Source organism: Vespa crabro, chromosome 18, assembly GCF_910589235.1.
Source record: "Vespa crabro chromosome 18, iyVesCrab1.2, whole genome shotgun sequence".
NCBI classification, from domain to species: domain Eukaryota; kingdom Metazoa; phylum Arthropoda; class Insecta; order Hymenoptera; family Vespidae; genus Vespa; species Vespa crabro.
In genome coordinates this window covers 24,302-50,929 of record NC_060972.1, presented here as the reverse complement: position 1 = coordinate 50,929, position 26,628 = coordinate 24,302, and the positions used below count along the sequence as shown (strand labels likewise).

Below are 26,628 nucleotides of genomic sequence, written 5' to 3'. Positions count from 1 at the left end.
ACTTACTAGCACGGATTACTGCGAGACGCACGCTACCATCAACGAAAGATATACTTAAGAGAGACTGAAATGGGTTCGCAGTCTACTAACAGAACTTATTCTATTCACCTAAAACTGTTTGTTATGTAAGAGTGAGAGGGAAACAATAAAACAAACTTATACACTGATACGATAGTATCACGAGGACAGCTTTTCCCAATTGATTAGTAATTCATATTTTTTTCATACTTGATGCTCTATTTATACACACATTGAACAAAAGTTTATGAATAGTCTTAAATTATGCATCGCTTGTTTCTTTGTCACTTCGTACTATTTGTCTTCATTATGCGTATATCTCAATGCTACGTAGTATGCATCATATTTATTTAAATCATATTTTCATCATTAATTTGTTATTATTCGGGTACCGAAATAAATCGCCTTTTGAGTTAAATTATTATTTTTATTTTTGCTCTCTTTATTGTTATAGGACATGTTAAATTTTACATAACAAAAAGATTATACGGAGAAGGTAAAATTTTTGAATTAAAGAAAACTCGTCAGATAATATTGATTTGTCTTCACTTATTTTATTTCGTATATATTTATAAGTATATATTACAAAACACGGTTTTATATATAATATAATAACTTAATAAATAAATACAAGGTAATCAAAGTACAATAAATGTTTGTAGTATTTGGTTCACTATTAGATATGAAAAGTAAGGACATTTGGATAAGATATAGCTTTGTATGAGTGTTTATGTAAGCACACACGTAGGTATATAAATATTTTGTATGCTGTGTCTGTATATATACATATGTATATATATATATATACATATATATATATATATATATATATATATATATATATATACACTATATATATATACAATTTATATACATCTGTATATAATTTACTGTTTAACTTTATCGTTTCGTTATTAAACAGTGCTCTTTCACTGACCATATCGTACCTACTCAGAATAAAAAGGTAGTTCATTTTAGCCAATCAAGAATTTCTATTATAACTAATTTGGGTATTACAACGAAACTTTATTGTTTCGTTATTGCCAGAGCTTTTTCATTGACCATGACGTACCTAATTAGTGTAAAGAGAATAAATAAATTCATTAGGGTCGGTTAAAATGTATCTTCATTTGAATAAGTAAAACGGAAAGATATAAAAATTTATAACGTGACGTGATATAAAGAATTTCATGGAGAGGGAAAGCATTATTAAAAAGAAGAATTCATCGCTATCAATTTCAGTACGTATGCAACTTCTATTTTAGACAAACTATTGTAAAATATCATAACGTCATGAATGAGTTTAAGGAGCTAGAGGAATCGTACAAATTTCTCAAATATGCTGATCCAGAACCAGGTGAAGAAGTTGTTATTTCCGGAATCGCTGGTAGATTTCCAAAATCCAACAATATGTATGAATTGAAAGATAATATTTTTAATCGCAAAGATTGCATCACGGATAACGGAATAGATATAGGTATAGATTATACGTATAAAATCAATTTTATTTAACAATGTAAGGATTAACTAATGTTAATATTTTTCTATTTATATCTTTTATAAGAGCATTCAGAAATTCCACGACGATCGGGGAAAATTAACAATATTGAGAAATTCGATGCATTATTTTTTGACGTCGATTTTAAAGAAGCACATACTATGGAACCTATGAGCAGAATATTGTTCGAACATACTTATGAAGCTATTGTAGATGCTGGAATTCATCCAAAAGATCTTCGTGGAACAAGAACAGGTGTATTCCTAGGTTCATGCTTCTCCGATACCGAGAAAATTTGGTTCTACAACAAACCCCAGGTAAATCGATCAAACGATCAGTTTATAGACACATTAATTATGTACAATTACTTATATGGTCGGATAAGTCGTATAATACGTATTTTCAATTGTAGATAAATGGCTTTGGTGTCATTAGCTGTAACAAAGCTTTTATGGCCAACAGACTTTCGCATTGGTTGGGTGTCACTGGACCAACATATAACATCGATACCGCGTGCAGCTCAAGTCTATTTGCGATGGAACACGCATATAGAGCTATACATAACGGACAATGCGATTACGCGATCGTCGCTGGATCAAATCTTTGCCTTCATCCATTAGTAACTTTGCAATTTAAACGTTTAGGTATTGATCATGATATTTTCTTGAAGCATTTGTCCTTTTTTCTCGAATTATCATGAGAGTATTAAACAATTATTCTACCTTGTACCATTCTAATAGGAATATTGTCTGAGGATGGTCGTTGCAAGTGTTTCGACGAAGATGCAGATGGTTACGTGCGCAGCGAAGCCGTAGTTGTTGCATTTCTGCAAAAAGGAAAAAATGCTAAAAGAATCTATGCAACAGTTATCCATGCGAAAACAAATTGCGATGGTTATAAGGAACAGGGAATAACATTTCCTTCTAGCCAAATTCAGAGTACTCTTTTCAAAGAATTCTATGATGAATGCGGTATACCAATAGCTTGTATAAATTACATCGAAGCTCATGGTACAGGAACTAAAGTTGGTGATCCTGAAGAAATAAATGCTATAGATCAGATTTTCACGAAAAACAGAACGAATCCTCTTAAAGTCGGTTCCATCAAATCAAATTTGGGTCATACCGAACCAGCCAGTGGAATGTGCTCCATTGCTAAGGTAAACATATTGTGAAGTATAAGACGAGATAATTATTCGTTCATTATCGTTTCATTGATATATTACAGGCGATAATATCGATGGAGTCAGGCCTAATACCCCCAAATATTAATCTTAATCAACAACGCAAAGACGTAAAAGCTTTTACAGAAGGGAGAATCATGCCTGTTACCGAAACGTCTCCGCTTGATGGGGAATACATAGCCATTAACTCTTTCGGCTTTGGTGGTGCTAATGCTCACGTCTTACTTAAATCAAATCCAAAAACAAAGGTCAATAAAGGATTGCCAGATGACGATTTGCCAAGACTTGTAACTGTTTCTGGATGTACCGAAGGAGCAGTTGAAACTATATTAAATGATGTAGGTGAAACGTTCTTTTAAATAGAAAACATAAAAATATTATACTTGTTTATTCTAGAATAAAATACAGCAATACAATTTTAACATCTTATTACGTAGATCGATAATCGACCGATAGATGTCGAATTTATTCGTCTCCTTCATGATATTCATCTCAAAGAAACATCAGGTCATTTAAGTCGAGGATACACGATAACTAGTTCTAAATCGTCTGACGAAAAATTGAGAGAGATTGAAAATTATTCTGGTATAAAAAAACCAATATTATTTGTTTTTTCTGGAAATGGATCGCACTGGTCAGAAATGGGTATGAAAATTTTTGTTTTATTATTTCTTCGTAACTAAAAAAATAATAACTGTTGCGATCAAATGTACTGCAACGTGTAATTTGTAATTTACAGGTCAAAGTCTATTGAGATTCCCTATATTTTCTAAAGCTATAGACAAATGCGACGTTGTATTAAAGCAGTATAAATTGAATATTTATAAAATTTTAACTGAAAAAGATAATAGCATGTTCGACAATATCTTGCATTCGATCGTCGGAATTGCTGCAATTCAGGTAATATCGACAATTAATTAATTATTTGGAAGAAGTGCATTTGTTTGATAAGATCTAACAAAAGTCAAAAATCTTTACAGATCGGCTTGGTAGATCTTCTAACTTCCGTAGGTGTAGTACCAGACTACATCATCGGACATTCCGTTGGTGAACTTGGTTGTGCCTATGCTGATGGATGTTTTACAGCAGAGGAAATGATATTAGCAGCATATTCGCGAGGAATTGCCTTGATTGAAACAAAAATATCCCATAGTTCTATGGCAACGGTAGGGCTTTCCTATGAAGATCTGAAGAATTGTTGTCCTGCTGATATCGACATTGCATGTCACAATGGAACTAAAAGTACAACTATTAGCGGACCGACCGATTCTGTGAAGCAATTCGTTAAAAAATTACAGGTTCGTTTGAAGATAATTAGGATCTAGCCAATAAAAATATTTCTTACTATTAGAATGATTTTTTTGAATGTGTTTGTATTTGGCAGACAACTGAAGTTATAGTGGAAGAGGTACCGTGCAATAATATACCTTACCATAGCCGTTATATCGCAGCAGTTGGTTCGAAACTTTTTGTATATTTAAAAAAAGTGATACCAGTAGCGAAAGCACGAAGTAAAAAATGGCTTAGTACATCGGTGCCACAAAACGCGTGGTCGACATCAGCCGCAAAACTCTCGTCAGCTGAGTATCATACCAATAACCTGTTGAAACCTGTACTATTTGCAGAAACATTAGCTCTGATTCCCAACAATGCTGTCACCATTGAAATTGGATCGCAAAATCTACTACAGGCGACTTTAAGAAAATCATTGCAACCAACAGTCAGGAATATTGCATTAAATCATCCAGATGATAAAGATAACGTGATCATTTTTCTGCAAGCATTAGGGAAGCTTTATAACAGCGGTATACAGCTTGATCTTACTAAATTATATCCACACGTAGAATATCCGGTTAGTCGAGGTACTCCAATGATATCCCCACTTATTAGGTAAGAATTACGAGAATACAGAAAACGAAATAGGCAAATAATTATTTCTTCTGAATGTGATGTAAAAATTCAACATTAATATGTGTTTAGATGGAAACATTCAAACGACTGGTTTGTGGCAGATTACAAAAGACAAGAGAGAATTGATTCTGGCGAACGAATATTTGAAATATCGATCGATTATGAAGAATTTCAGTACGTTAGAGGTCACGTGGTCGATGGCAGAAATTTGTTTCCAGCGACAGGATATTTATGTTTAGTTTGGGAAACTTTTGGCATGATGATAGGACAATTGTACACGGAATTATCTGTTGTCATTGAAAATATAAAGTTTAATCGAGCTACCACCATGCCAAAAAAAGGCAAAATTGAAATGATAGTTATGATTCAAAAAGGTACTTTCCACAACTTGTATCCATATATTGTTTTATTTCGAATTTACATATGTTGGTCTACTTACGAACAGGCAGTGGTAATTTCGAAGTGGTTGAAGAAGGTCATGCTATTGTTACTGGATTGATACGTGTTGCAACAAACTCGACGAAAGAGGAAATACCCCTTGATCTGATCAAAGCGAATATTGGCAATGAGAAGGAAGAATTAGATGCAAAAGATATTTATAAAGAGCTAAAACTACGTGGTTACCAATATAGCGGCCTCTTTCGAAGTTTACACAGTGCCTCAATATCGGGAAAAAAAGGACATGTCGAGTGGAAAAAAAATTGGGTTGCATTCCTGGATAACATATTGCAGATGAAAATACTCGCTTTAGATACCCGAGGTTTATTCGTACCGACTGGAATTCGAAAATTGATAATAGATACTAAAGCTCATCAACGATATCTGCAGAGTTTGACATCCAATAAAAAATGTGAACATTTATTTTTAATGCAAAGTGAATCTATATAGCGAATTCCTTTACATTCAATAATATTATTTCAGATGTACCTGTACAATTACTTGAGTCTATTGATGTGATTGTAACAGAGGGTGTGGAAATTCATAATATTACGGCCAGTGAGATTGCTCGGAAGAAACCTGCCAGTGATCCAGTTATCGAAGAATATAAATTCATTGCTTATCGTGATAGAAGGGAAATGTCATTACGCGAAATAGTAACGTTATCTATGCATATTACTATTGAGAATATACCAATGACAAAAGTGAAAACAATAGAACTCATTGAGGATAATGACAATATACCAGCAGAGAAACTTGTTTCTCCATTGTTGAGGGACATTCTAGCCAATTTACCTTTGATTCAAGCAAGCATTAATGTATTTGCACCACCAAAGAAATTTGGCGAAGGAGACATTCTTAAAAATGTAGAAATTTTAGAATCGAAGAAAGTACGATCAGATGATATAGCGGTATTAGGAGTTGGATGTTGTTTATTAACCTATGAAAAAAAGGATAGTTTAAAGCAACTTTTAAAATCTACAAAAGATGGAGCTTTCATTTTATCGCGCGAAAAAGAAAACATACCATTGGACTATTCTATTCTGAAGGAATTTCGATTAGGTATAGTTTTGGAGAAACGTACTTCGGAGGAATCGTGGATATTATTAAGGAAGATCAAGAAAATTTCGAAATATACTCAATTAATTAATGTTAGGAGCAATGAATTTAACTGGTTGAATGAAGTTCAAAGTGTTCTTGCCAATGAAACACAAGAAGATAACAAGAGAGTGATACTTTTTGAAGAAAGAAACTTTGAATCTGGTCTCTTAGGATTCATTAATTGCTTACAAAAAGAACCTGGAGGCAAAATCTTTCGATGTGTTTTAATTCAAGATATTAAAGCCCCGAAATTTTCTTTAGATTTGTCCCTTTATTCGGAACAACTCGAAACTGATCTTGTCATCAATGTTTTACGACCAGGAAATGTATGGGGATCATATAGGCATCAACTACTTCCATCTAGTGAACCAAAGCTTATGTATCATGCCATTGTTAATCAGTTGGTACGTAAGAACATTTCATCCAATTTTCTTAAATATCATGAAATAATACAATAAAATTTGTACAATAATACTTTTTAACAGTCACGCGGAGATTTAAGTTCGTTACGATGGCTTGAAGGACCAATTACGAAAGACTATCAAAAGGAGAATCTTGTTCGCATCCATTATGCATCGTTGAACTTTAAAGACGTGATGTTGGCAACAGGTAAAATAGGATTAGATATGTTTCAAGAGGACAGAAAAAATATTGAAAACGTACTTGGATTTGAATATAGCGGAATCAGTATTGGAGGTCGACGTATTATGGGACTTAATCCAAACAAGTAAGCTAATTAAAAATCATAAGATTGAGATTTTATCGTGAAAATAACATAACATAACAGAAAATGAAGGAAAATAAAATGAATAATATTCTTTCAGATGCATATCAAATCTTTGCCAAATGGACGACATTTTTTCTTGGACCGTACCTGAAAGTTGGAGTTTGGAAGATGCAGCGACAGTACCATGCGTATATTCCACTTGTATTGGTGCGCTTTATATTAACGGAGAAATGAAAAAGGGTGATAAAATACTTATCCACTCTGGTGCTGGTGGTGTCGGCCAAGCTGCGATTACCTTAGCACTTCACGAAGACTGTGAAGTATTTACTACCGTTGGTACACCAGAAAAACGTAAATTCATTAAAGAAACATTTCCCAGTATCGACGATAATCATATTGGAAATTCTCGAAATACTAGCTTCGAACAAATGATTTTGCAAGAAACCGACGGTAGAGGTGTAGATATAGTTCTAAATTCATTATCGGAAGATAAACTCCTAGCATCTCTGCGTTGTTTAGCTCATGGAGGGAGATTTTTAGAAATTGGAAAGTTTGACTTAGCCGCAGATAATCCGTTAAACATCGATGTCTTTACGAAGGAGATCAGTTTTCACGCTGTAATGTTAGATCAAATTATAGTTACCAAGGACGGAATCAGAAATGAAATAAGTTCAAGAGTAAACAAACTCCTTAAGGAAAATGCAATCAAACCGATTGTAAGAACAATCTTCGGCAAAGATCAAATAGAGAAAGCTTTTAGATTCATGGCTGCTGGTAAACATATTGGAAAAGTAAGTTGTGGTCGTTGTTTTAATATTCATTTATTTGTACTATCTTCTATTATAACTCGAAATCCATCTTCAATTTCGTAGGTACTAATAAAGATACGCGAAGAAAATGAACAACTGAATAAACCGATTTTGGCTGAACCTTATTATACATGCTTCCCAAACAAAAGTTATATAATTATTGGCGGCTTGGGTGGCTTTGGTTTAGAATTAATCGATTGGTTGGTTCTTCGAAATGCTAAAAATATTGTCATTACTTCACGAAACGGCTTAAAGAATGGTTATCAACAAATGAGAATCACGAGATGGGAATCATACGGCGTGAATATTAAGATTCTTGTCGGTCTCGATGCGGCTACACAAGAAGATTGTGAGCTTATAGTAAAATCAGCAATAGATGAAGGTCCCGTAGATGGTATATTTAACCTCGCGGTTTCTTTGAAGGACCGTATTTGTCGTAACCAAACGATGAAAACTTTTGAAGAATGTTTCAAGGGAAAGGCCTGGACAACCAAACGTTTGGACGAAGTTACTAGAAAGCTTTGTCCAGATCTTCGGCATTTCGTAGTCTTCTCTTCCGTCTCGTGCGGAAGAGGAAATGCTGGCCAAACGAATTATGGTATGGCTAATTCCGTTATGGAAAGAATATGTGAAAAGAGAGTAGAAGAAGGTTTGCCTGGATTAGCTATTCAATGGGGAGCGATTGGAGACGTCGGTCTTATCGCAGACATGCAGGATGACGATAAAGAACTTGTTATTGGCGGTACTTTACAGCAAAAAATAACATCTTGTTTAAAAGAAATGAATCGATTTTTGGTACAGGATAAACCTATAGTTGCTAGTATGATAGTCGCTGAAAAACGATTAGGTGGTGACAGTGAGGAAAATGTCGTAAATACTGTCTTAAAAATTATGTGTAAGTTTCGGTTAATTCATGGTTATTGCTAAATTTAATAATTTTATTTTTTTTCGCCCACTTTTACTATCTTTATCTTATTTAAATAATAAATGCTCGAGTGTAGGTATTAAAGACTTGAAGAGTATCAATCCACGTACTTCCTTGGCTGAACTTGGAATGGATTCTATGATGGGTGTAGAAATAAAACAAACTTTAGAGCGCGAGTTTGAAATATATCTCAAAGCGGAGGATATTCGCAGCTTAAACTTTGCCAAAATTGTGGAAATAGATAATAAGCGGACAGGTGATAATAATCGTATTGAAATTGCTACCGACGAAACATTATTTGGTACAAAGATATTAATGCAATTGTTCGGCGAAGAACTTTCCTCCGAACTAATTATCTCCCTTAAAACTAACCCAGAGGAAGGTCGGAGCGAGATATTCTTCATTCCAGGTATTGAAGGCTATGGCGTCATTTTCAAAACATTAGAATCAAAAATTAAATCGCCAGCGACTTGTTTCCAACTTGGGACAAATTATGAATTAGAAACTATAGAAGAAATGGCCCTTTCATTTCTACCGGTATACTTTTTTACTAAAGATATATTTGATTAAATTAAATATTATTCAATCTGTTGTATTAAAATGGTATGTAACTTTACATATTACAGCATATGCTAGAGAAACTTAAAAATCGAAAAGATTATACTTTAGTGGGGTACTCATTCGGATCGCTTGTAACAATTGAACTCACGCGACAATTAGAAAAGAAAGGATATAAAGGCCGGCTAATTTTGATAGACGGTGCTCCTCAACTAATGAAAGAACTTGTAAGCCAACAGTTACCATCGTCATCGGAGGAAGAGCTACAAAACAAAGTTTTTGTTTTTATGGCGAAGACATTAATATCTGTTAATATTGAACAGGTTTGTCAATGTTGAACAGTTCTTTGTATTTCTTGCTATTGTCAAACGAATTTCAAAACGTTACTTTCCAGCTTGTACTTGGATTGGAAAAATCCAAAACGTGGGATGAGAAGGTAAATGCATTCTTTAATGTATTTCCTCCCGAATACAAGCAATTATATTTGGAACGGGATCAAAAAAACGCCATCTTGTCATTTTATGTGAGACTGCAAGCATCCATGAAATATAATCCAGAACCAATACCATATATAAGAACACCTATCATATTGTTTAAACCGATATTATCGTCTGTAAAACATATCTCGTATGATTATGGACTACAGAAAGTAAGTTTAAAAAATTTTCATATATCATAAATATAACAATAATCTACTATAAAGTACTGTTATTTTCAGATAACTGACGGCAAAGTAGAAGTACATGTTATTGAAGGTAATCATGCCACGATGTTAGAAAACAATGAAATTGCAATGGCGATTAATCGTGAACCGCTTAAACAGGACTAAAAAAAATTAAATGAGACGAAGTAATATATAATATAATAATATTCATTTGGTGTTTAATATAATAATAATATAATAATATACATATACAATAATATACATTTGGTGTATAATATAATAATATACTCATGGTGTTTAGTACTATTCGCAGAAGTGATAAAAATTAACTTCATCAAGAATTTTACTTATTCTATTAATCCAGTAGCAGGATATTGTGACACAAACAGTGTGTAATTTCACATTATTATTATTATAAATTTGATCTTATTCATCACTTATGTATTTTTACTTTGTTTTATAATTATATCGTTTATTAACAATTTCGTTGTATTCTAAATAAATATTTTATAATATAATTTTGAATATTATTATTATTATTATTATCATCAAAGTAATTTTATTATAAATACATTTAATATTAGGAGATATTATTATTTAAACAAGAGAATTTATATTAAACGATATAATCATAAATCATAGCAGAAATACGTAAAACACGAATAAGACAGATTTTTCAAAAGTAATGCAAAACTTTAAGCTGTTCGTGTTGCATTACTCTGCTAATATTATAAATTGTTTTTGCGACAGAAATGAAAATAACATTAAAAATAATAATCTAAAAATGACACTATCTGGAAATAATTAAGTAACTATAGTTACCTCCACGTTTGTAGTTAATTCTACATTTTAAATAAATTCGAAATGATGGAGAAAGACGAAATAACGATATATTTTCTTAATTTATTCCGACATTTCAAAAATTAATTACAAACTTTTTTATTTATTTTTCTTTGTTTTAATAAGTGTATAATTTTCCTTTAATTAACAATAATTTTTGCTTTATTTACTTCTATTGAGAATACTTACAATATCATCAACATCCTAATTAGGCCTAAATAATCTTTTACTTTCACTTTCTTAACACAAGAAAATTTTCGGCAAATAAATTTTATTTCATTTGAGTCATTCAATCTTTTTGATCAGTCTATCTTTTCCAGTGAATTTATGGCAGGATTTTGTAATTTTCAAGGACAAATCGTTTCAATATAATATTTTCTCTGATTCTTCAGAAAACTCCTTAGACGAATACGAATGCTTAATCAGGTATTGATTAGTATAGTTCGAAATATATAAATTTTATCAAATCAAGATTTGTTTTTGATTATCTCAACAATAATAATAAATAATAAATACTATAGTACAAAATATATTTACTACAAATAAATAGTATTGGATCATCAATTTGACCAATCTTAAACTATTTCTGACTATCAATTTATCAATATTGTTTTTGACAAATTCCACATGATTTTTTCCATCTGTCACCAATTCCAAATATATTTGGAGTTTATATAAAGTTTATGTGCGAACATCCTAAATACAGAGATTCATAAAGTAGGGATAATGACAAACTAGTGAATCGCGTTAAACACCAAAATATGAGAATATTTAGCCTATTGATTTGAAGAGTTCATTACAGGTTTAGACGATCGATTAATCTAAACAGAGCCTATCATTGTCGTCAGATTTTAGTAAGAAAAAGTTCTGGAATCGTCGTTTCAGTAATATCGCGACCCACATCAGTTTAGTCATAGTCAATCGACTAAACAATTCACTAAACAATCTTACTTGCTTTAGAGAACCGAAAGGTGTCCGCAATAGCAAAGTGTCGACCCTGTATGTAAGAAAAAACACGGCAAATCTTTCTTCAGGAATAAGCTCCGAGAAAGGAACACGATGCTATCCCAAATCAAATATTTATACAGAATCGCTGACACAGATTAATATTGAATCGATTAATTGATAAATAATCTAAGTTGCGAATTGGTCATAAAAGACATTAAGATTAAAGAAAGATACCCGTAAAATCATCTTAGTCTTTAATCGATTGTATAACGAGATTTTTGTCATACATTGAATACATCTTAGTCGCAAAAAGATGTACAGCGCTATCAATAATTTATACGTGGATAGATATTAGATATCAAAAATTAACATATACGTATTTATTTTATTTACAAAGTAACAGATGTTTATTACATTAGGTATCGAGAAGTAATATATATTTATTTTATAGAATAGTTACGATGGGAAATAGTAACGATGGGAAAGAGAATCATTCTAATGGATCATTATAATAAATTATAATAAATTTTTACTGTTTTTTTTTTAAATTTGTTTATCATTCAATTCTTCTGACTAATTACCTTGCAAATAATATCTATCTGGCATCGTACTTACTGTTATTAAATAAACCTGCCATCCATTAACTATCTCCGAGTGCACTTGACATATTTTTCCTTTGAGAGGACTCCATATAAAAGAATTTAAAATAATTATGTTAGGCGATAGAGCAGATTAACATATTGCATGACTGCGACCATTGTAATTCCGATTTGATTTTTATCTTGTAACAAACTATTTATGCGCAGGACAATCATAATACTGATATCATTTAATGACAAGGATATTAAAGTAAAAACAATTAGCTTCAACTGATCGTGAGTAAGAAACCGTGTGGAAACAAATGCATAGCGATCATAAGTTAGTAACCAAAGAGAAACATAAGGAAAGAAAACAATAGAAGGGTTCGTACTTTTCTTCAAATACGTTTGTATTTAATAGGCGGTCATGCGTCGAAATTATCAATGACACGATTTGTTGAGAATTCGCGTTTCAAACCACCACATAAAATGATACATTTTTCCTTCTTTTAATATCATAAATTACCATCATCATATGCTTCACAATGCATATAATATAAGTACATGCTTTTGTTTCTTCTTCTTTTTATTGTTTTTGTAATTATATAACTACATTACACATTATTATCATAGTAGTAATAGTAATAATAGTAATAATATGAAATGAACTACTACAATAATGGAAACCATAATAAAATGGTACCGGGAAAAAAATTTCGTAGATGATGTCGAAACAAACTCATGTTTTGATCTTTATTTAAAATAATATATAATATAAATATTCACCAAATATTAATTTTGAAAAAATAATGGACAAATATGTATACTTTATATGCATTTGTCATCGAACAAAATTGCTGATGTATCTTATCTAGCACAGATCACCGTGAAATTCACGTCAGCCATCAGTAGAGAAAATAAATATAAAAGGTTGAATAGCAACACCTCACTACATCATCAAATAAGGAAAAAGGAGTAAAGTAGTTCATTATTTTCTTTTAGATCGATACCATAATAAAAACATCATACAATAATTAAAGCCATGTTACCTTTGAACCTAGAACTATAAAATTATCAATATACTATATATTACATATAGAATTTCTCTTTTTAGTCTATAAAGCCTAAAAGAAACTATAAATTTTTCCTTGTTCATCAAAATCGGTCAAGAATTACACCTGTTCTCTTTGATGTTTATTGATGTTTTAATCCTTGATAAAAACCAGAGGTAATGAATAGTCTTAATTGTTTGAATTCTATTGATACAATATATATAAACAAATAGAATCAAACAAGCAACTTCATTTCCCTCAATTTACAGAAGACAATTACTACTGTGAAAAATCTGTGGACATTTGGTAATACATCAAACAGCTGGGTCCGAAATAATGTCAGATTCCGAATTCAATGAACTCGAAATGTCAAAATCGTTTCGAAATATATCGTTCCAAGAGATTAAGTAATATTTTAATTTAAAACTATACAATTATGTGAAAAAGTATCTTATTTTCGATTAAACTGAAAGTTTAATAACTTTTAGTTTTTTTTATAAAACATTCTGTACTTTCATTAATCGCGTATTTTGACTAATTATCTTTAAAAAATCATTAAACAAGTATAAGTCTAATAGATTGAAAATTAATTAGATTGACCTCACATGAACAAATTAATTTTAGAAGAAATTATTAATAATTACGTTTATAACTTTTGTCCAATCATATAAATAAATGATATGTATTTCGTCAAATGTTAGTTCTATTTAAAAGAAAAAACTTTTATCTTACACTTTGTTCTCTATCTCTTACGGTATACCAGTTATAATATAAAATCGAAAAATGGATGATTTTCATTATCCCCTTGGAGTGAATATTAGCAAGAAAATAAAATTACGTAATACATACCTACATAAACTTTACATATTTCCAAATTTTCATAATATCTTAAATTTGCGGAATCGAAATGTTCTCTTCTAAGAAATTATCTTTGATAACTAGGAATTATCACTATCGCTCACAGATCAAGGTGCGAGATTTTCAGCGGGCTTCTTTTGTTTCGAATTAGACCGTGTTTCTTGTACCACTGGTAACTTCATCGCCATGTGGTTGGTCAGCGCACGTCAATACGCATACAATCTGTGGCGTGTACGTTTCTGATAAGTTAGTGTTTTGTTTGCTGCAATTACATATTATTAAAGAGGTTACTATTTATATTCTGCGAAGAAGTATTTTTTAATAATGATAGTGATTGACTTACGCGTTTATAAGTATAATAATTAGATTCAAAACGATTTTCTCAAATTATTGAACAAATTGTTAAACAAACGTATGCATCTTCTACATCATTGAATTTATATAATTTTCATCTACAATACCTCCTCATCTCCAATACAAAAAGGTTATATGGCTCCATTCAATAGGAAGTTAACCTTGTTTTTTTATTTTAAAAATTGTATCTTTGCAATGTTTATTTTGGTTTTGTTTTACTTATTTATTTTGGTAATTTAATTGACGATTGAGCAGAAATATTCTTCTTGTTTATGATATTAATGAAATTTTTCCCGTTATAACTTGGTTACTTTCGATTGTTATTACTTATTATATTTGACAATGACAAGAGTTAAAGGAATGTTGAAATAAATAAAGAAATTAAGGATATAGATACAACAAAACTCATTCTTTTATTTCAGAAGATGGTGAGCGAGATTATGATTGAAAGTTCACTCAATACAATAACAATAGAAACTTCTTTGTTTTCAGGTTTCTCAAAAACGTGACTTATGAAGTCTGATGAAGTGTATTCGAATAAGGCAGTGTATGAGATGAATATATTAATGTAATTATACATTCCATTATTGTTAATTCTTTATTTAACGATTTTTTTAATTTGCAGTTTGCAGTAGAGGGAGAATAAACTGAAGATGTTGCTAAAAGAAATGCTGAAGAAATGCATTAGTTTCCTCTAGAAATTGTAAAAGTCATGAACCAAGTTTTATAGCGGATAACTATAAAGGATAATGAAAAAACGATTTCGATTGAAAAAGTATGTCATGGATCAAATATCAGAATATTATAGAATACCAGAATAAGATACAATGAATATAACCTAGATGTTATAAAAAAGCTGTATGTGCAACTTTCTTCCATATAGTATCAATGGATGACTAGTTGCTTCAAAACTTTTCTTTAAGTAATTGATGTAATTATATTGTATGTCTCGTTCTCGATAATTATAATGTAATCATCCTTGGCATGGTAAAATCACAACGTTTGACGCATAAGGTTTTTCAAAAAAATAAAGCCTGAAGTTTTTAGGTAAGGATCCAAATGAAGGTCCTGAGTAAGGATCCACAACTAAAAGAAACGTGGTTGTAGTGGAAAAATAAAGACTTGCTAGAGAAAAATAAAAAAGAAATTTTAGAATTATATAAAATTACACTGAATCGACCAAAATAAACCTTGAGATACTACCACTGGTATCAGATGTTGCTAAAAAAAGAGACCAACACTTCTTGGACACTCAGAAATGTGTCGGTACTATCATATGGGCGTTGGATGCGGCAGTTTCTATTTTAATAGATCCTCCGAAAAACGGCTTAGATGAGGATATATTTACAGATTATATCAATCACGCTGGACAGATATTAACGGATCTCATTCTTCAACAGACTAAAGCTCGAAAATCATTTATTACATCACAGCTAAACAAAAATATTAAACCAGTGATAGACTCGATGGTTTCCAATGAATAGTTGTACGAGAACAAGCTCAAGGAAATGGTTATAGATACAAAAAAAAAAAGAGAAGGCTTGTGCTGAAATTAAGAAGGCCCCATCGAAAACAGCAGCAAAGTTTCGAAGTCAGTGAAACTCGAAATACCCACCGACGAATTACCGTCCGACAGATCAACAACAGAAATGCCTGTTAAAATTCAAATCAAAGAATCCCACGAAATCTGCCCAGAACAACAATCTGGAAGACAAATCATTCACCATTGAGGAATTAGTAAAAATAATTAAACAGCAAATCGTTTATCCCTCTATGTGGAGATATGGAAAGAAATTACAGCTGATAAATATATGCTCAGCTATTTAAATGATTATAAAATACCATTTACAGATATACCGATCCAAGAGACTGTACTGAGGGAAAAACATTTTCTCTAGAAGGCAAAGGGAAAATTATTATAGAAATTAAGAAAATAATAAGAAAAGGAGCTGTCAAGAAATGGAAGGACTGTAAGGGACACTTCATATCGTCCTTTGTCCTAATATCAAAACCCAATGCCTCTAATTGGTTCATAATCAGCTGAAAAGAGTTGAATAAATTTATTCAAGTTCTACATTTTAGGATATTCAGTCAGCACTAGATTTGTTTTCCCCAAGAGATTTCTTAGAATCCATAGATCTTAAAGATGTTTATTTCTCAGTACCTATACATAAAGGCCATAGAAAATTTTTGAGATTCAAGTTGAGATAAAGATTATGAAATCTATAGTAAATATATTAAGATATATAAGACAAAATGTATTTGTCTTATACCTAGATGATTTTCTCTTTATTAATAAATCAAAAAATGGATGTGGATAAAATATAAAAGAGAGAGTTCAATTTTTAGAACTGTGGGATTTAATTATCAACTATCAGAAAAGTTCCTTAGTTGTGGAACAATATTCTAAACATCTAGGTTTCGTTATCAATACTATTAATTCACTATAAATTTAACAGATAAGAAAAAGATTCAAATAGTAAAACTATTAAACGAATTTAAAGTAAACAAAATTTTTGGTTTTTGCGACAAAAACAAGAAGGAAAAAATCACATGAATTATCTTTAATATTTTTTACGATAAAATGCTTCGCATTGCGATGTGAAATATTACTTCTCTTAGACAATACCACAGCTATCGTGTACGTAAATAAACCCGGAGGAGTCCAGTATCCACGCCTTAATGAGCTGTCAAGAAAAATTTGGTAGTGATGTAAAGAGAATTGGATATGGTTAAAGGCATCATACATAGCATTAGCAGAAAATACTGAGGCAAGTAGAGCATCAGACAATGTAAATGTAAATTCTGAATGGGAGCTTCGTCAGACTGTTTTTCATTGAATTGAGAAACAATTCGGCCCATTTTCAGTTGATTTCTTTGCTAGATTACAGATTCTTGACTAGATTAAATAAAAAATGTAAGAAATTTTATTCTAGATTCCCTGACTTAGAAACGAAAATAGTGAATGCTTTCACTACGTCGTTGACAAATTAACAGTTCGATGCCTTCCTTCCATTTTCAATTATTTTACGTACTCTTCGAAAAATAATTAACAACAAAGCAGTTGGGGTGTTAGTCATACCAATATGGCCTACGCAACCCTGGTATACTCTGTTCACATCTCTCCTCATAGAGCCTACCATGGTAATTAATCCAAGTAAGAATTTATTAATTTCTCCTTACAGAGACATGAGTAACCCATTAGCATCCACCTTTTGTTGGATGCACGGAAATTGTTAGGATGGTGTATATAAAGAAAGGACTTACAGAAGAAACAGCAGATGTGATGATAAATTTTATTGCATAGTCATTGAAGCAGTACCAGAGTAGCCTGAAACGAACATGGACTTTCACACACTTAAATAGTCTTCATTTATTTAACTCAAAAATTATTGATATTATTAAATTCCTAAATAATCAATTTAAAGATGGAGCAAGCTACACTACGCTTAATGCTGCCCGATCTACTGTATCTTTAATTTCGGCATATGATATTAACAAAGATGGATTAATATCACGTTTTATTAAAATTATATTTAAGCGTCTAAGTCAAAGTATTCTTCAACGCGGGACATCGATCCTGTACTGGAATATATAGAAGAATTGCATCCAATTAATAAATTGAAATTAAAAGAATTTTCAGAAAAAGTAGTAACATTATAGATATTAATTACAGCTCAAAGACTTCAGATTTTAACACTGATCAGAATTGATAACTAGAAAAAACTAACATAGAGATAAAAATTAACATAACTGAATTGATTAAGACATCAAAACCAGGAACATTTTCCCCGAACTGACTTTACCCTTTCACAATAGTAAACTATTGTGAAATAGTTTACTATTTCACAAGGTTGTGTGTGGCCTCTGCAGTCATAGATTTCATAGATTGTACTAAGAAATCAAGAGATGATTATTCAACGGATTTGTTCATTGGAACTACAAAACCGTTTGCAGCGGTTATAGCTAAAGATATAAGTCACTGGATCAAATCATTATTGGGAAACGCAGGTGTTGATACAAATCAACTCACGGCATATAGCACACGCCATACAGCAGACAACAGAGATGATATATTATGAATACATTACAACAGACATTACAACAATAAGATGCATTGCTGGGTAGACGCCTAGTTCTCAAACTATCTTTCAATTTTATAATAAACCCATTCAGGCTTTCAATGGTCAATTTGCACATGCAATATTGTATAAAAGTTGAGTAGTACTTAACTCTTTTTTATTATATAATAATTTCAGTTTAACAGTACTTAACTCTCTTTTATTATATAATAATTTCAGCTTACGCAACTTGTTTTCTTTTGCTTTTAAATAAAAAGAAAAATTTCAAGTAAAAAATTATCCCTCTGCCTCTAAAAACCTACATTATTATCGTCGAGAACGAGATATGACATGTAATTTTGATTAAACTTCACCCGTAGACAGATAGAAGGTTTTTGTAAAGATGAAATTATTACAAATTTTTATGTTACAATTATATGTATATACTAATGTAAAGTATTACAATAACCAAATTTGCATTATATAATTTTTTTTTTAAAAGGAAGAATTAATTCTATTATAGACGATTAAAAGAAAATATGAACATTATATTATAGTTATGAATTCTACAATTTTGTTTTAAATATGAAAATTTCATATTATGTAATTTTTCTTTTTTTTTTTTTTGGGCACAAAACATATTGTATTATAAAAGGGTTAATTCATTCTTCAATTCTCTTCTACTTTTTCCGATTAATCGAGCTCAACGTTTAGGGCGTTATCTACTTCTTTTTTTTATTTTTTCGTTCTCTTTTTAATAGGGTCGATACGATAGTTTTATACATTTTCAATTATTTCTTTTAAGATACAATAAAATTGTAAGAGTACAATTTTAGAAAAATTTCAGACATCTATAAAATCATCTTTTTCATTTAAGTTACTATATTGCCAAATCTTATTTTCTGAAAAGGATATCTTTGTAAATTTATAAATGCAAAGTTTCTTTTTATAACTCCAGTATAATTTTGAATACACTGTCTTTTCTAGAAATTAAAAATTACTCGATTTAATGAAATAATGTCAATAAAATTTCAAGAAATATTCGAACGATCGAATTTGTACATATACATACAACATATATTTGTCATTAAAATGATATTTAATTTAATACATACTTATATATAATGTTAATGGTTGAAGGAGAATCCATTCGGGGCGACATGAGAATGTCACGCGAAAACGAGGTCGAGACAATCCGACGTTTTAAATGTGAGTATAGGATCCCTCGATGTGCTTCTGCTGCTATTACTATTAGGAGGTAGTCATTCTCCCTTTACTTCTACGCATTGTTGTCTTCATCGTTGTCGTAGCCATCGTCGTCGTAATCATCGTAGTCGTAGTCGTCGTCGTGGAACACTGGCTAAGTCCTGTAAAACTTTCTAAGCCGTACTATTAAATTATTCCATCCCTCTTTCACGATCAACTTTCCTGAACGAAACATTCTCGAAGAATTCAAAAAGATATTATCTTTATCTTTTACAGTAACGGTCATGATTGATGGTGTATTATCACGACTTGTGTGATCAAAGCACAAAATCGACGAGTCGATCTAAACTAGAATACTTAAGCTAGTCAAGCATTCAGGCGAATACAGTGTTGTGTACGAGTATATATACATATATATGTATGTATTCCTATGCATCAACCGAAATTATCAATCGCAAATCGTGACGGAAATCGTAAGCTTGAAAATTACCTGCTCGATTTGCAAAACTGATAAATTTAAATAAGTATCGCTTTTGTATCCAAAAGGGAAACAGTATTTGAGAGGAGAATTAACGATCGTGATGTTGGTAAAACAGTAATGAGCGATAGTGACGAGTGTAAAAAAGTGCGAACCATTAAACAATCGTACCCGAAGAAATATTAGTACATTAGATAGAATACATTTAAATGGTTTTTAGGTGGACGATGTTGGTAGCGATGGTGGTGGTGGTAGTGGTGGTACTAAAACTATAGCGTTCGAAATCAAAAGAAACATATCGTACGTTTTTTCGAATGTTGTTTGTATTAGATGGTTGGTTATGTGTAGAAATTATCAAGGACATGATTTGTTGAGAATTCACTTTTCAAACCACCACATAAAATGATACAATTTTCCTTCCTTTATTATCATAAATTACCGTCATCATATATAACACGATATATACATTATAAATATATTCTTCTTTTTCTTCTTCTTTTTACTGTTTTTGTAACTATATTATTACATTACATATTATTGTCATAGAAATAATAGTAATAATAGTAAAAATATGAAATGAACTACCACAGAGGAAACGATATTAAAATAGCGCTGGGATGGATATCTCGTAGATGATGTGAAAACAAACTCATGTTCTGATCTTTATTAAAAATAATATATAATATATATTCATTAATTATAAATTTTGAAAAAATAATTGATTTATGTATATACTTTATATGCATTTGCCATCGAACAAAATTATACTGCTTCTATGTCCTATCTAGCAAAGATCACCGCGAAATTGATGTCAGCCATTAGAGAAGGAAATAAATATAAGAAACTCGGTAGTAACATTTTACTAAATTATCAAATAAGCAAAAAGAGTAATTTATTCATTACTTTCTTTTATACCGATACAATAAAAAAAACCAACTTGTTAGCCTCAAGCACCTACAATTCATGAATTACGAATCTGAACGCTTGCCAATATACTATTCATTACTTATAGAATCTCTTTCTTTTCAATTTATAAGGTCGAAAAGAAACTATAAATTTTTCAAAAACTTAACAAATATTTTAAACTCAGATCCCTTGACATAAATGATCGGATACGTATTTCCTTATTTTTGTCATAGAATCCACCTGGCCAAAGTTCATTTAAATGAATGCGTAAATTATCGTAACTTTCCCATACAAGCTTTTCTTTGCATTTGGAAATCTTAAAAAAATCTGAGCATCGGTTATTTACGCGCACAACCATGCAGACAATCGCTGGACATACAACATACACCATTCCGGCGTGAATATGAAAATCAATTGTGGATGTACGAGCTTCATTTCTTTTGCTAAAAATTTCGAGGGGTTCCACAGTACTAAACTTTTTCTTCGTGGAAAATATCGAATACAGCATTTGTATAGTCATATTTATATAGTCATCAATGAGAATAGAAGTAATTTTTGATCAATTTTAATGAACAAGGCTTCATTTTATAGATGAAACTTTAATTTACGGCTCACTTTTGGTGGAGTTTAAAGAAAGCTTCTTATATATGCATAAATTATTTTTGAATAAATACCATTTTTTAATATTATTTTCTTTTTCCAAAAAAAATAAAGCTTTTTGAAAAACCTGTTGGAAGAATGCCGTAAATTAAACCTTCGTCTATAAATTGAGACTTTGGAAAAGTCCCAAGAATTAGGTCTATTCTCATTGATGACGTTCCATTATAAAACCAAAGGTAATGAACATCATTAAATATCAAAATTTTGTATTCACAAAAGAAATAAGCGAAATGTGCAAAATCCATATAAAAAACAAAAAAAGAACGATTGTTATTTTATAACATTATGTGCAATTAGAAGAAAAAATGACTTATTATCCTAGAAGAAATAAAAATAGGTATAAAAAAATTTAATAGTAAAATATAATAAAATAAAAAAAAAATAATTAAATATTTATATACACGCACATTTATGTACATGTGAACACTCATATATACAGAACATATTGTAATATATACTTACATTATATACATATGTACATCCGCTATTATTTTACAAAAATATCATCGTTAGAATGAAGATAATTGAATAAATCCATTTGTTACTAAAAATTTTGCGAGTTTCGGCGTGTTATGTACTAGTGCACTACATTTTATTATTACTATCTTAAGGTATGTGAAAGAATTAAGTAAGTCGATGAATTTGTAAATAAAAAGTGAACTTTAAGCGTGACATAAAGAAAGAATAAGTTCGGTAAGAGAATTCGAGTGGATGAATGATCTATATCCGGAAAGATGTTTCCAGTGAGAGCTATCGTTCAGATCGGCAGATACATTTTAATCTTCGGTCTAACATTTCACAATAATCCTCTTCTTCAATTATGATTTACTGATTAATGGCAACATAATAAAGCATATATTTCGGTATACTAATTCCCGAGTTATTTACTACTTTCGACGAGGAGCTCAAATTTTTCTCTAAATCTGAATTTGTCACATAACAGCTACTATCTTCGGAAAATAATCTACAAGCAGATTGTACGGAATTATAAAAATTATGTTTCGATATAATATTTTAAAAGAAAGTGGTATATGTTGAACAAAATTTCGTGTTATTTTGATGTTCTATCAAAATGAGTTTGATTGAAAGAGATAAAACTATTCTACATTTTTTGCGCGATAAGTAAAAGATATATTGATGTTTTTATTTCTTTATAAATATCTTTACATTCTATCTCTATCCAAAAGATAAACGTATCCTTTTAGACATTAAAATATTTATCGTTCTTTTATATTTCCAATGAATTTTCTCAGTTTAGAGTTGGCTACCACCACTTAACATTTGATACTATTACTCAAATATTTTTATCTCCAACTGAAAAAAACATGGTGAATATGACCATTGTTTTGGAGTTAAAAAGAAATGTATATAAGAATAAATTTTATAAAATACACAAACAGTATTATGAAAAATTAATGGAATTACCAAAAAAAAAAAAAAAAAAAAAACAAATTCCAAAAAGTATAGCAAAGGTATGCGCAAGATATATTACTATCGTTTGAATAACGAGGATGAGCATTCTTGTAAAATATTTGCTTTCGAGAGATATGTTAAGTAACTAATGATAATATGAATTTAACACGTTCGTTACCAACGTTATATGTCTGTAACGCACCGATTTCCATTAAAAATCCAGCGTGACAGATACATAATGGCAGTCAATCTTTACTTTATCTCTGCATAAATAAATAAAAATCTGCAGTATATTTTGTAGCACTTAAAAAAAAATGTAACACAGTGGATAGAATTTCTTTTCCGCGATGCGGTAACGAATATATTAAGAATTATTGATCTTTTTCTTTTAACGTCGTTTTACGTATCAATCCATTTCCTTTTTACATGATAATATAATAGTATACATTAATTCTGTTAAGGATAGGAAATGACAAGAGCGGCCTATTGAACTTTTAGAATTTATAAGTTTACCATGAACTTAGATCGTCTGAATAGCAACATATTTAAAATAAATGCAAAATCTACGGAAAAATATGAAACAATAGACTTAGCATAATATTTTATTCGATACGTAACGGATTTAATTTTTAATCTCCGAAGGTATGAGAAACTGTTTCTGTAATAAATACGATGTGGTGGCATATATTTGCATTTGGTTAGTTTGTTCTATAATATTTCTTGAGAAATCGAAACGTATGGAATGAAATAATTAAAAATTTTTAATACAAATAAAATTACATGTTGGAAAATAATTTGAACTAAATATTTTCTTGATTTTGTCCACCAACGAGATTAGAAATCCTTTGTTTTCATATGGCCTCTTTTGCACTCATCTCGCTTCTCTTTCGTTACATAGATATATTTTAATCGCCATCGCTCGCAACACTCTTTTCCTTTCTCTCTATCGCCTACTTTGTCTCTCTCTGTTCTGTCTCTCTCTCTCTCTCTCTCTCTCTCTTTCTCTCAATTAAAAATCACGATAAAAAATAATATACTCTCAAGAATAGATTGTGCACAAATAAATAGGTTTTTAAAAACTTCGTCGGAACAACGTCGTTTGTTAAACTTACATCTTTAATATAAGATATTCATCCATGTTGGTCGATCCAATCGGAAAATTATTTCTGTTCTGACAGATAATGTAGATGCTCTATTCAACATTTCTCGCGAAGAAATACAGCAGTACATTGATGCTCCTCTTAAAGTAGTGATTGCCTGCTTGGTTTTGTCAGTAAATAGCTGATGCTCAGATTTTTTGAACATTTCTAAAGAAAAGAAAAGCATTGCTTGCCAGGAGAAACACGGAGAAGCTACGATAACTCACTCAGTCAATTTAATGAGCATTAGCCAGATGATCTTTTGGCAAAAATAAAGAAATACATGTTAAATCTTTTATGTCAATGGATCCGAATTTTTAAAATACTGCTTAATTGTGGAAAAATTTGTAGTTTCTTTTTGATTTTATAGACTAAAAAGAGAAATTCTATAAGTAACGTATGGTATGTTGATAATTCAAGAATTTTAAATTCGCGGCTAATATAGTTTTTATTATTGTATAGTTTTTTTTATTGTAACAATGTAAAAGAAGATAATGAACTAATTTACTCTATTTCTTTATTTGATAATTTAGTAAGGTGTGCGTATCCAATCTTTCATATTTATTTTCTCCACTGATGACAGGCGTGAATTTCGCGGTGATCTATGCTAGATAGCACACAGCAGCAGTATAATTTTTTCGATGACAAATGCTTGTAAAGTATATACATTTAGCGATTATTTCCTTTAAATTAATAATTAGTGAATATATATATATATATATATATATATATATATATTATATATTATTCTTAATATAGATCAAAATATGTGTTTGTTTCCGCACCATCTACGAAATTTTTCTCCCAGCGCTATTTTGATATCGTTTCCTTTGTAATAGTTCATTTCATATTATTATTATTGCTACTAATATTACTATTATTATAATATGTAATGTAGTAATTTAGTTACGAAAACAGTAAAAAGAAGAAGAAACAGAAGAATATATTTATAATGTATATATCGTGATACATATGATGACGGTAATTTATGATAATAAAAGAAGGAAAATGTATCATTTTATGTGCTGGTTTGAAGGGCGAATATTCAATAAATCGTATCCTTGATAATTTGTACACATGACCGTCCATCTAATAAAAACAACATTCGAAGAAATTTATGAAAAGTTTCTTTTGTTTCGTCCGTTATAGTTTTTCTTTGTCTTATTACTTTATGATTGTTATGCGTTTATTATAATTAATATAATATAAAAGTATTCACTAATTGTTTTTAAGAAAATATTGGACAAATTCTTATTTTTGTCGCAGATTTATATAATAATTCTTATATGTATCAATTATATTTATTATTTTCTACGTAGTTATCGTAAACCAAATGAGTGCCGACATAATATCTAGCACTGAACTTTGCATGACGCACGCTACCATCAACGAAAGATATACATATGAAAGAAGGAAAAGTGTGAGTTTACGGTCTACTAACACTTCTTGCTCTAACTTATACAACTTACTCTAATTCACACGAAACTGTTTGTTACATACGCGTGAAAAGCAAATAGCAAAACAAGCTTATACATTGATAGGATAGCATGGCGAGGACAGTATTCTCCGCTTGATTCATATTTTGTCCATATCTGTCGTTTGATTTCCACATACTTTGAACAAAAGGTGGTGAATAATCTTAAATTATGAATCGCTTGTTTCTTTGTCAATTCATATCACTTTTTTTTCATTATGCATATATCTCAATGTTACATACAAAATATTTATTTAAATTATATTTTCATCATTAATTAATTATTATTTGGGCATCGAAGTAACCCACCATTTGGGTTCATTTATTATTTTTACTTTTGTTCTCCTTATCATTATAAGCCATGTTAAATTTTACGTAACAAGAAAATTTACGAAGATGGTAAAATTTTTGAATTAAAGAGAACTCGATATATTATACTGATTTGTCTTTTCCTATTTTATTTTTTATATACTTATAAGTAGATATTACAAAACACGGTTTTATAAGGTTCGCTATAATGTACAAACGAAATTTATTAAAGGAATTCAAGGTAAACAAAGTATAGCATATGATTGTAATATTTTGTTAAGTATTAGATATGAAAAGTAAAGACATTGGGATAAAGATATAGTTTTGTGTGCACATGTATGTAAGCGCACGCGTAGGTATATACATATTTTGTGTATTGAGTGTGTATATATATATGTACACATATATTACATAAATATATGTTTGTATATAAAATATAATATTGACACTATACGTTAACAAGATGTACTTAATTTCGTATTTTAATGGAAGTCGCTATTAACACAATAATAACATTCAT

General features: G+C 30.4%; 1 protein-coding gene and 1 long non-coding RNA gene across 5 annotated transcripts in view; both read left to right on the top strand.

Moving 5' to 3' along the window:
* The window catches only part of LOC124430420 (fatty acid synthase-like), a 112,170-nt gene extending 101,902 nt beyond the window's left edge, over positions 1-10,268 (top strand). The window contains exons 1-19 of one of the 2 annotated variants that reach the window (XM_046976976.1): positions 1,255-1,495; positions 1,583-1,833; positions 1,929-2,160; positions 2,257-2,675; positions 2,744-3,037; positions 3,137-3,344; positions 3,439-3,599; positions 3,680-3,997; positions 4,084-4,589; positions 4,680-4,984; positions 5,056-5,460; positions 5,532-6,553; positions 6,635-6,876; positions 6,974-7,667; positions 7,749-8,580; positions 8,687-9,147; positions 9,237-9,491; positions 9,563-9,817; positions 9,887-10,268. In XM_046976976.1, the coding sequence (XP_046832932.1) occupies positions 1,312-1,495; positions 1,583-1,833; positions 1,929-2,160; positions 2,257-2,675; positions 2,744-3,037; positions 3,137-3,344; positions 3,439-3,599; positions 3,680-3,997; positions 4,084-4,589; positions 4,680-4,984; positions 5,056-5,460; positions 5,532-6,553; positions 6,635-6,876; positions 6,974-7,667; positions 7,749-8,580; positions 8,687-9,147; positions 9,237-9,491; positions 9,563-9,817; positions 9,887-9,997 (7,155 nt within the window). In that variant the 5' untranslated portion in view covers positions 1,255-1,311 and the 3' untranslated portion in view covers positions 9,998-10,268. Of the gene's footprint in view, positions 1-1,254; positions 1,496-1,582; positions 1,834-1,928; positions 2,161-2,256; positions 2,676-2,743; positions 3,038-3,136; positions 3,345-3,438; positions 3,600-3,679; positions 3,998-4,083; positions 4,590-4,679; positions 4,985-5,055; positions 5,461-5,531; positions 6,554-6,634; positions 6,877-6,973; positions 7,668-7,748; positions 8,581-8,686; positions 9,148-9,236; positions 9,492-9,562; positions 9,818-9,886 lie in introns of those variants that run through there. The other variant, XM_046976977.1, reaches the window with a different exon arrangement.
* Positions 10,269-14,364: 4,096 nt separating this feature from the next.
* Positions 14,365-17,232, top strand: LOC124430430. 3 transcript variants are annotated; one of them, XR_006943763.1, is made up of 3 exons: positions 14,365-14,592; positions 14,955-15,009; positions 15,088-17,232. It is a non-coding gene; the product is annotated as an uncharacterized LOC124430430 (long non-coding RNA). The 3 variants fall into 3 exon arrangements; XR_006943762.1 differs by having other exon boundaries at positions 14,365-14,890; XR_006943764.1 differs by having other exon boundaries at positions 14,365-14,890; positions 14,955-15,030.
* The last annotated feature ends 9,396 nt before the right edge of the window (positions 17,233-26,628 follow it).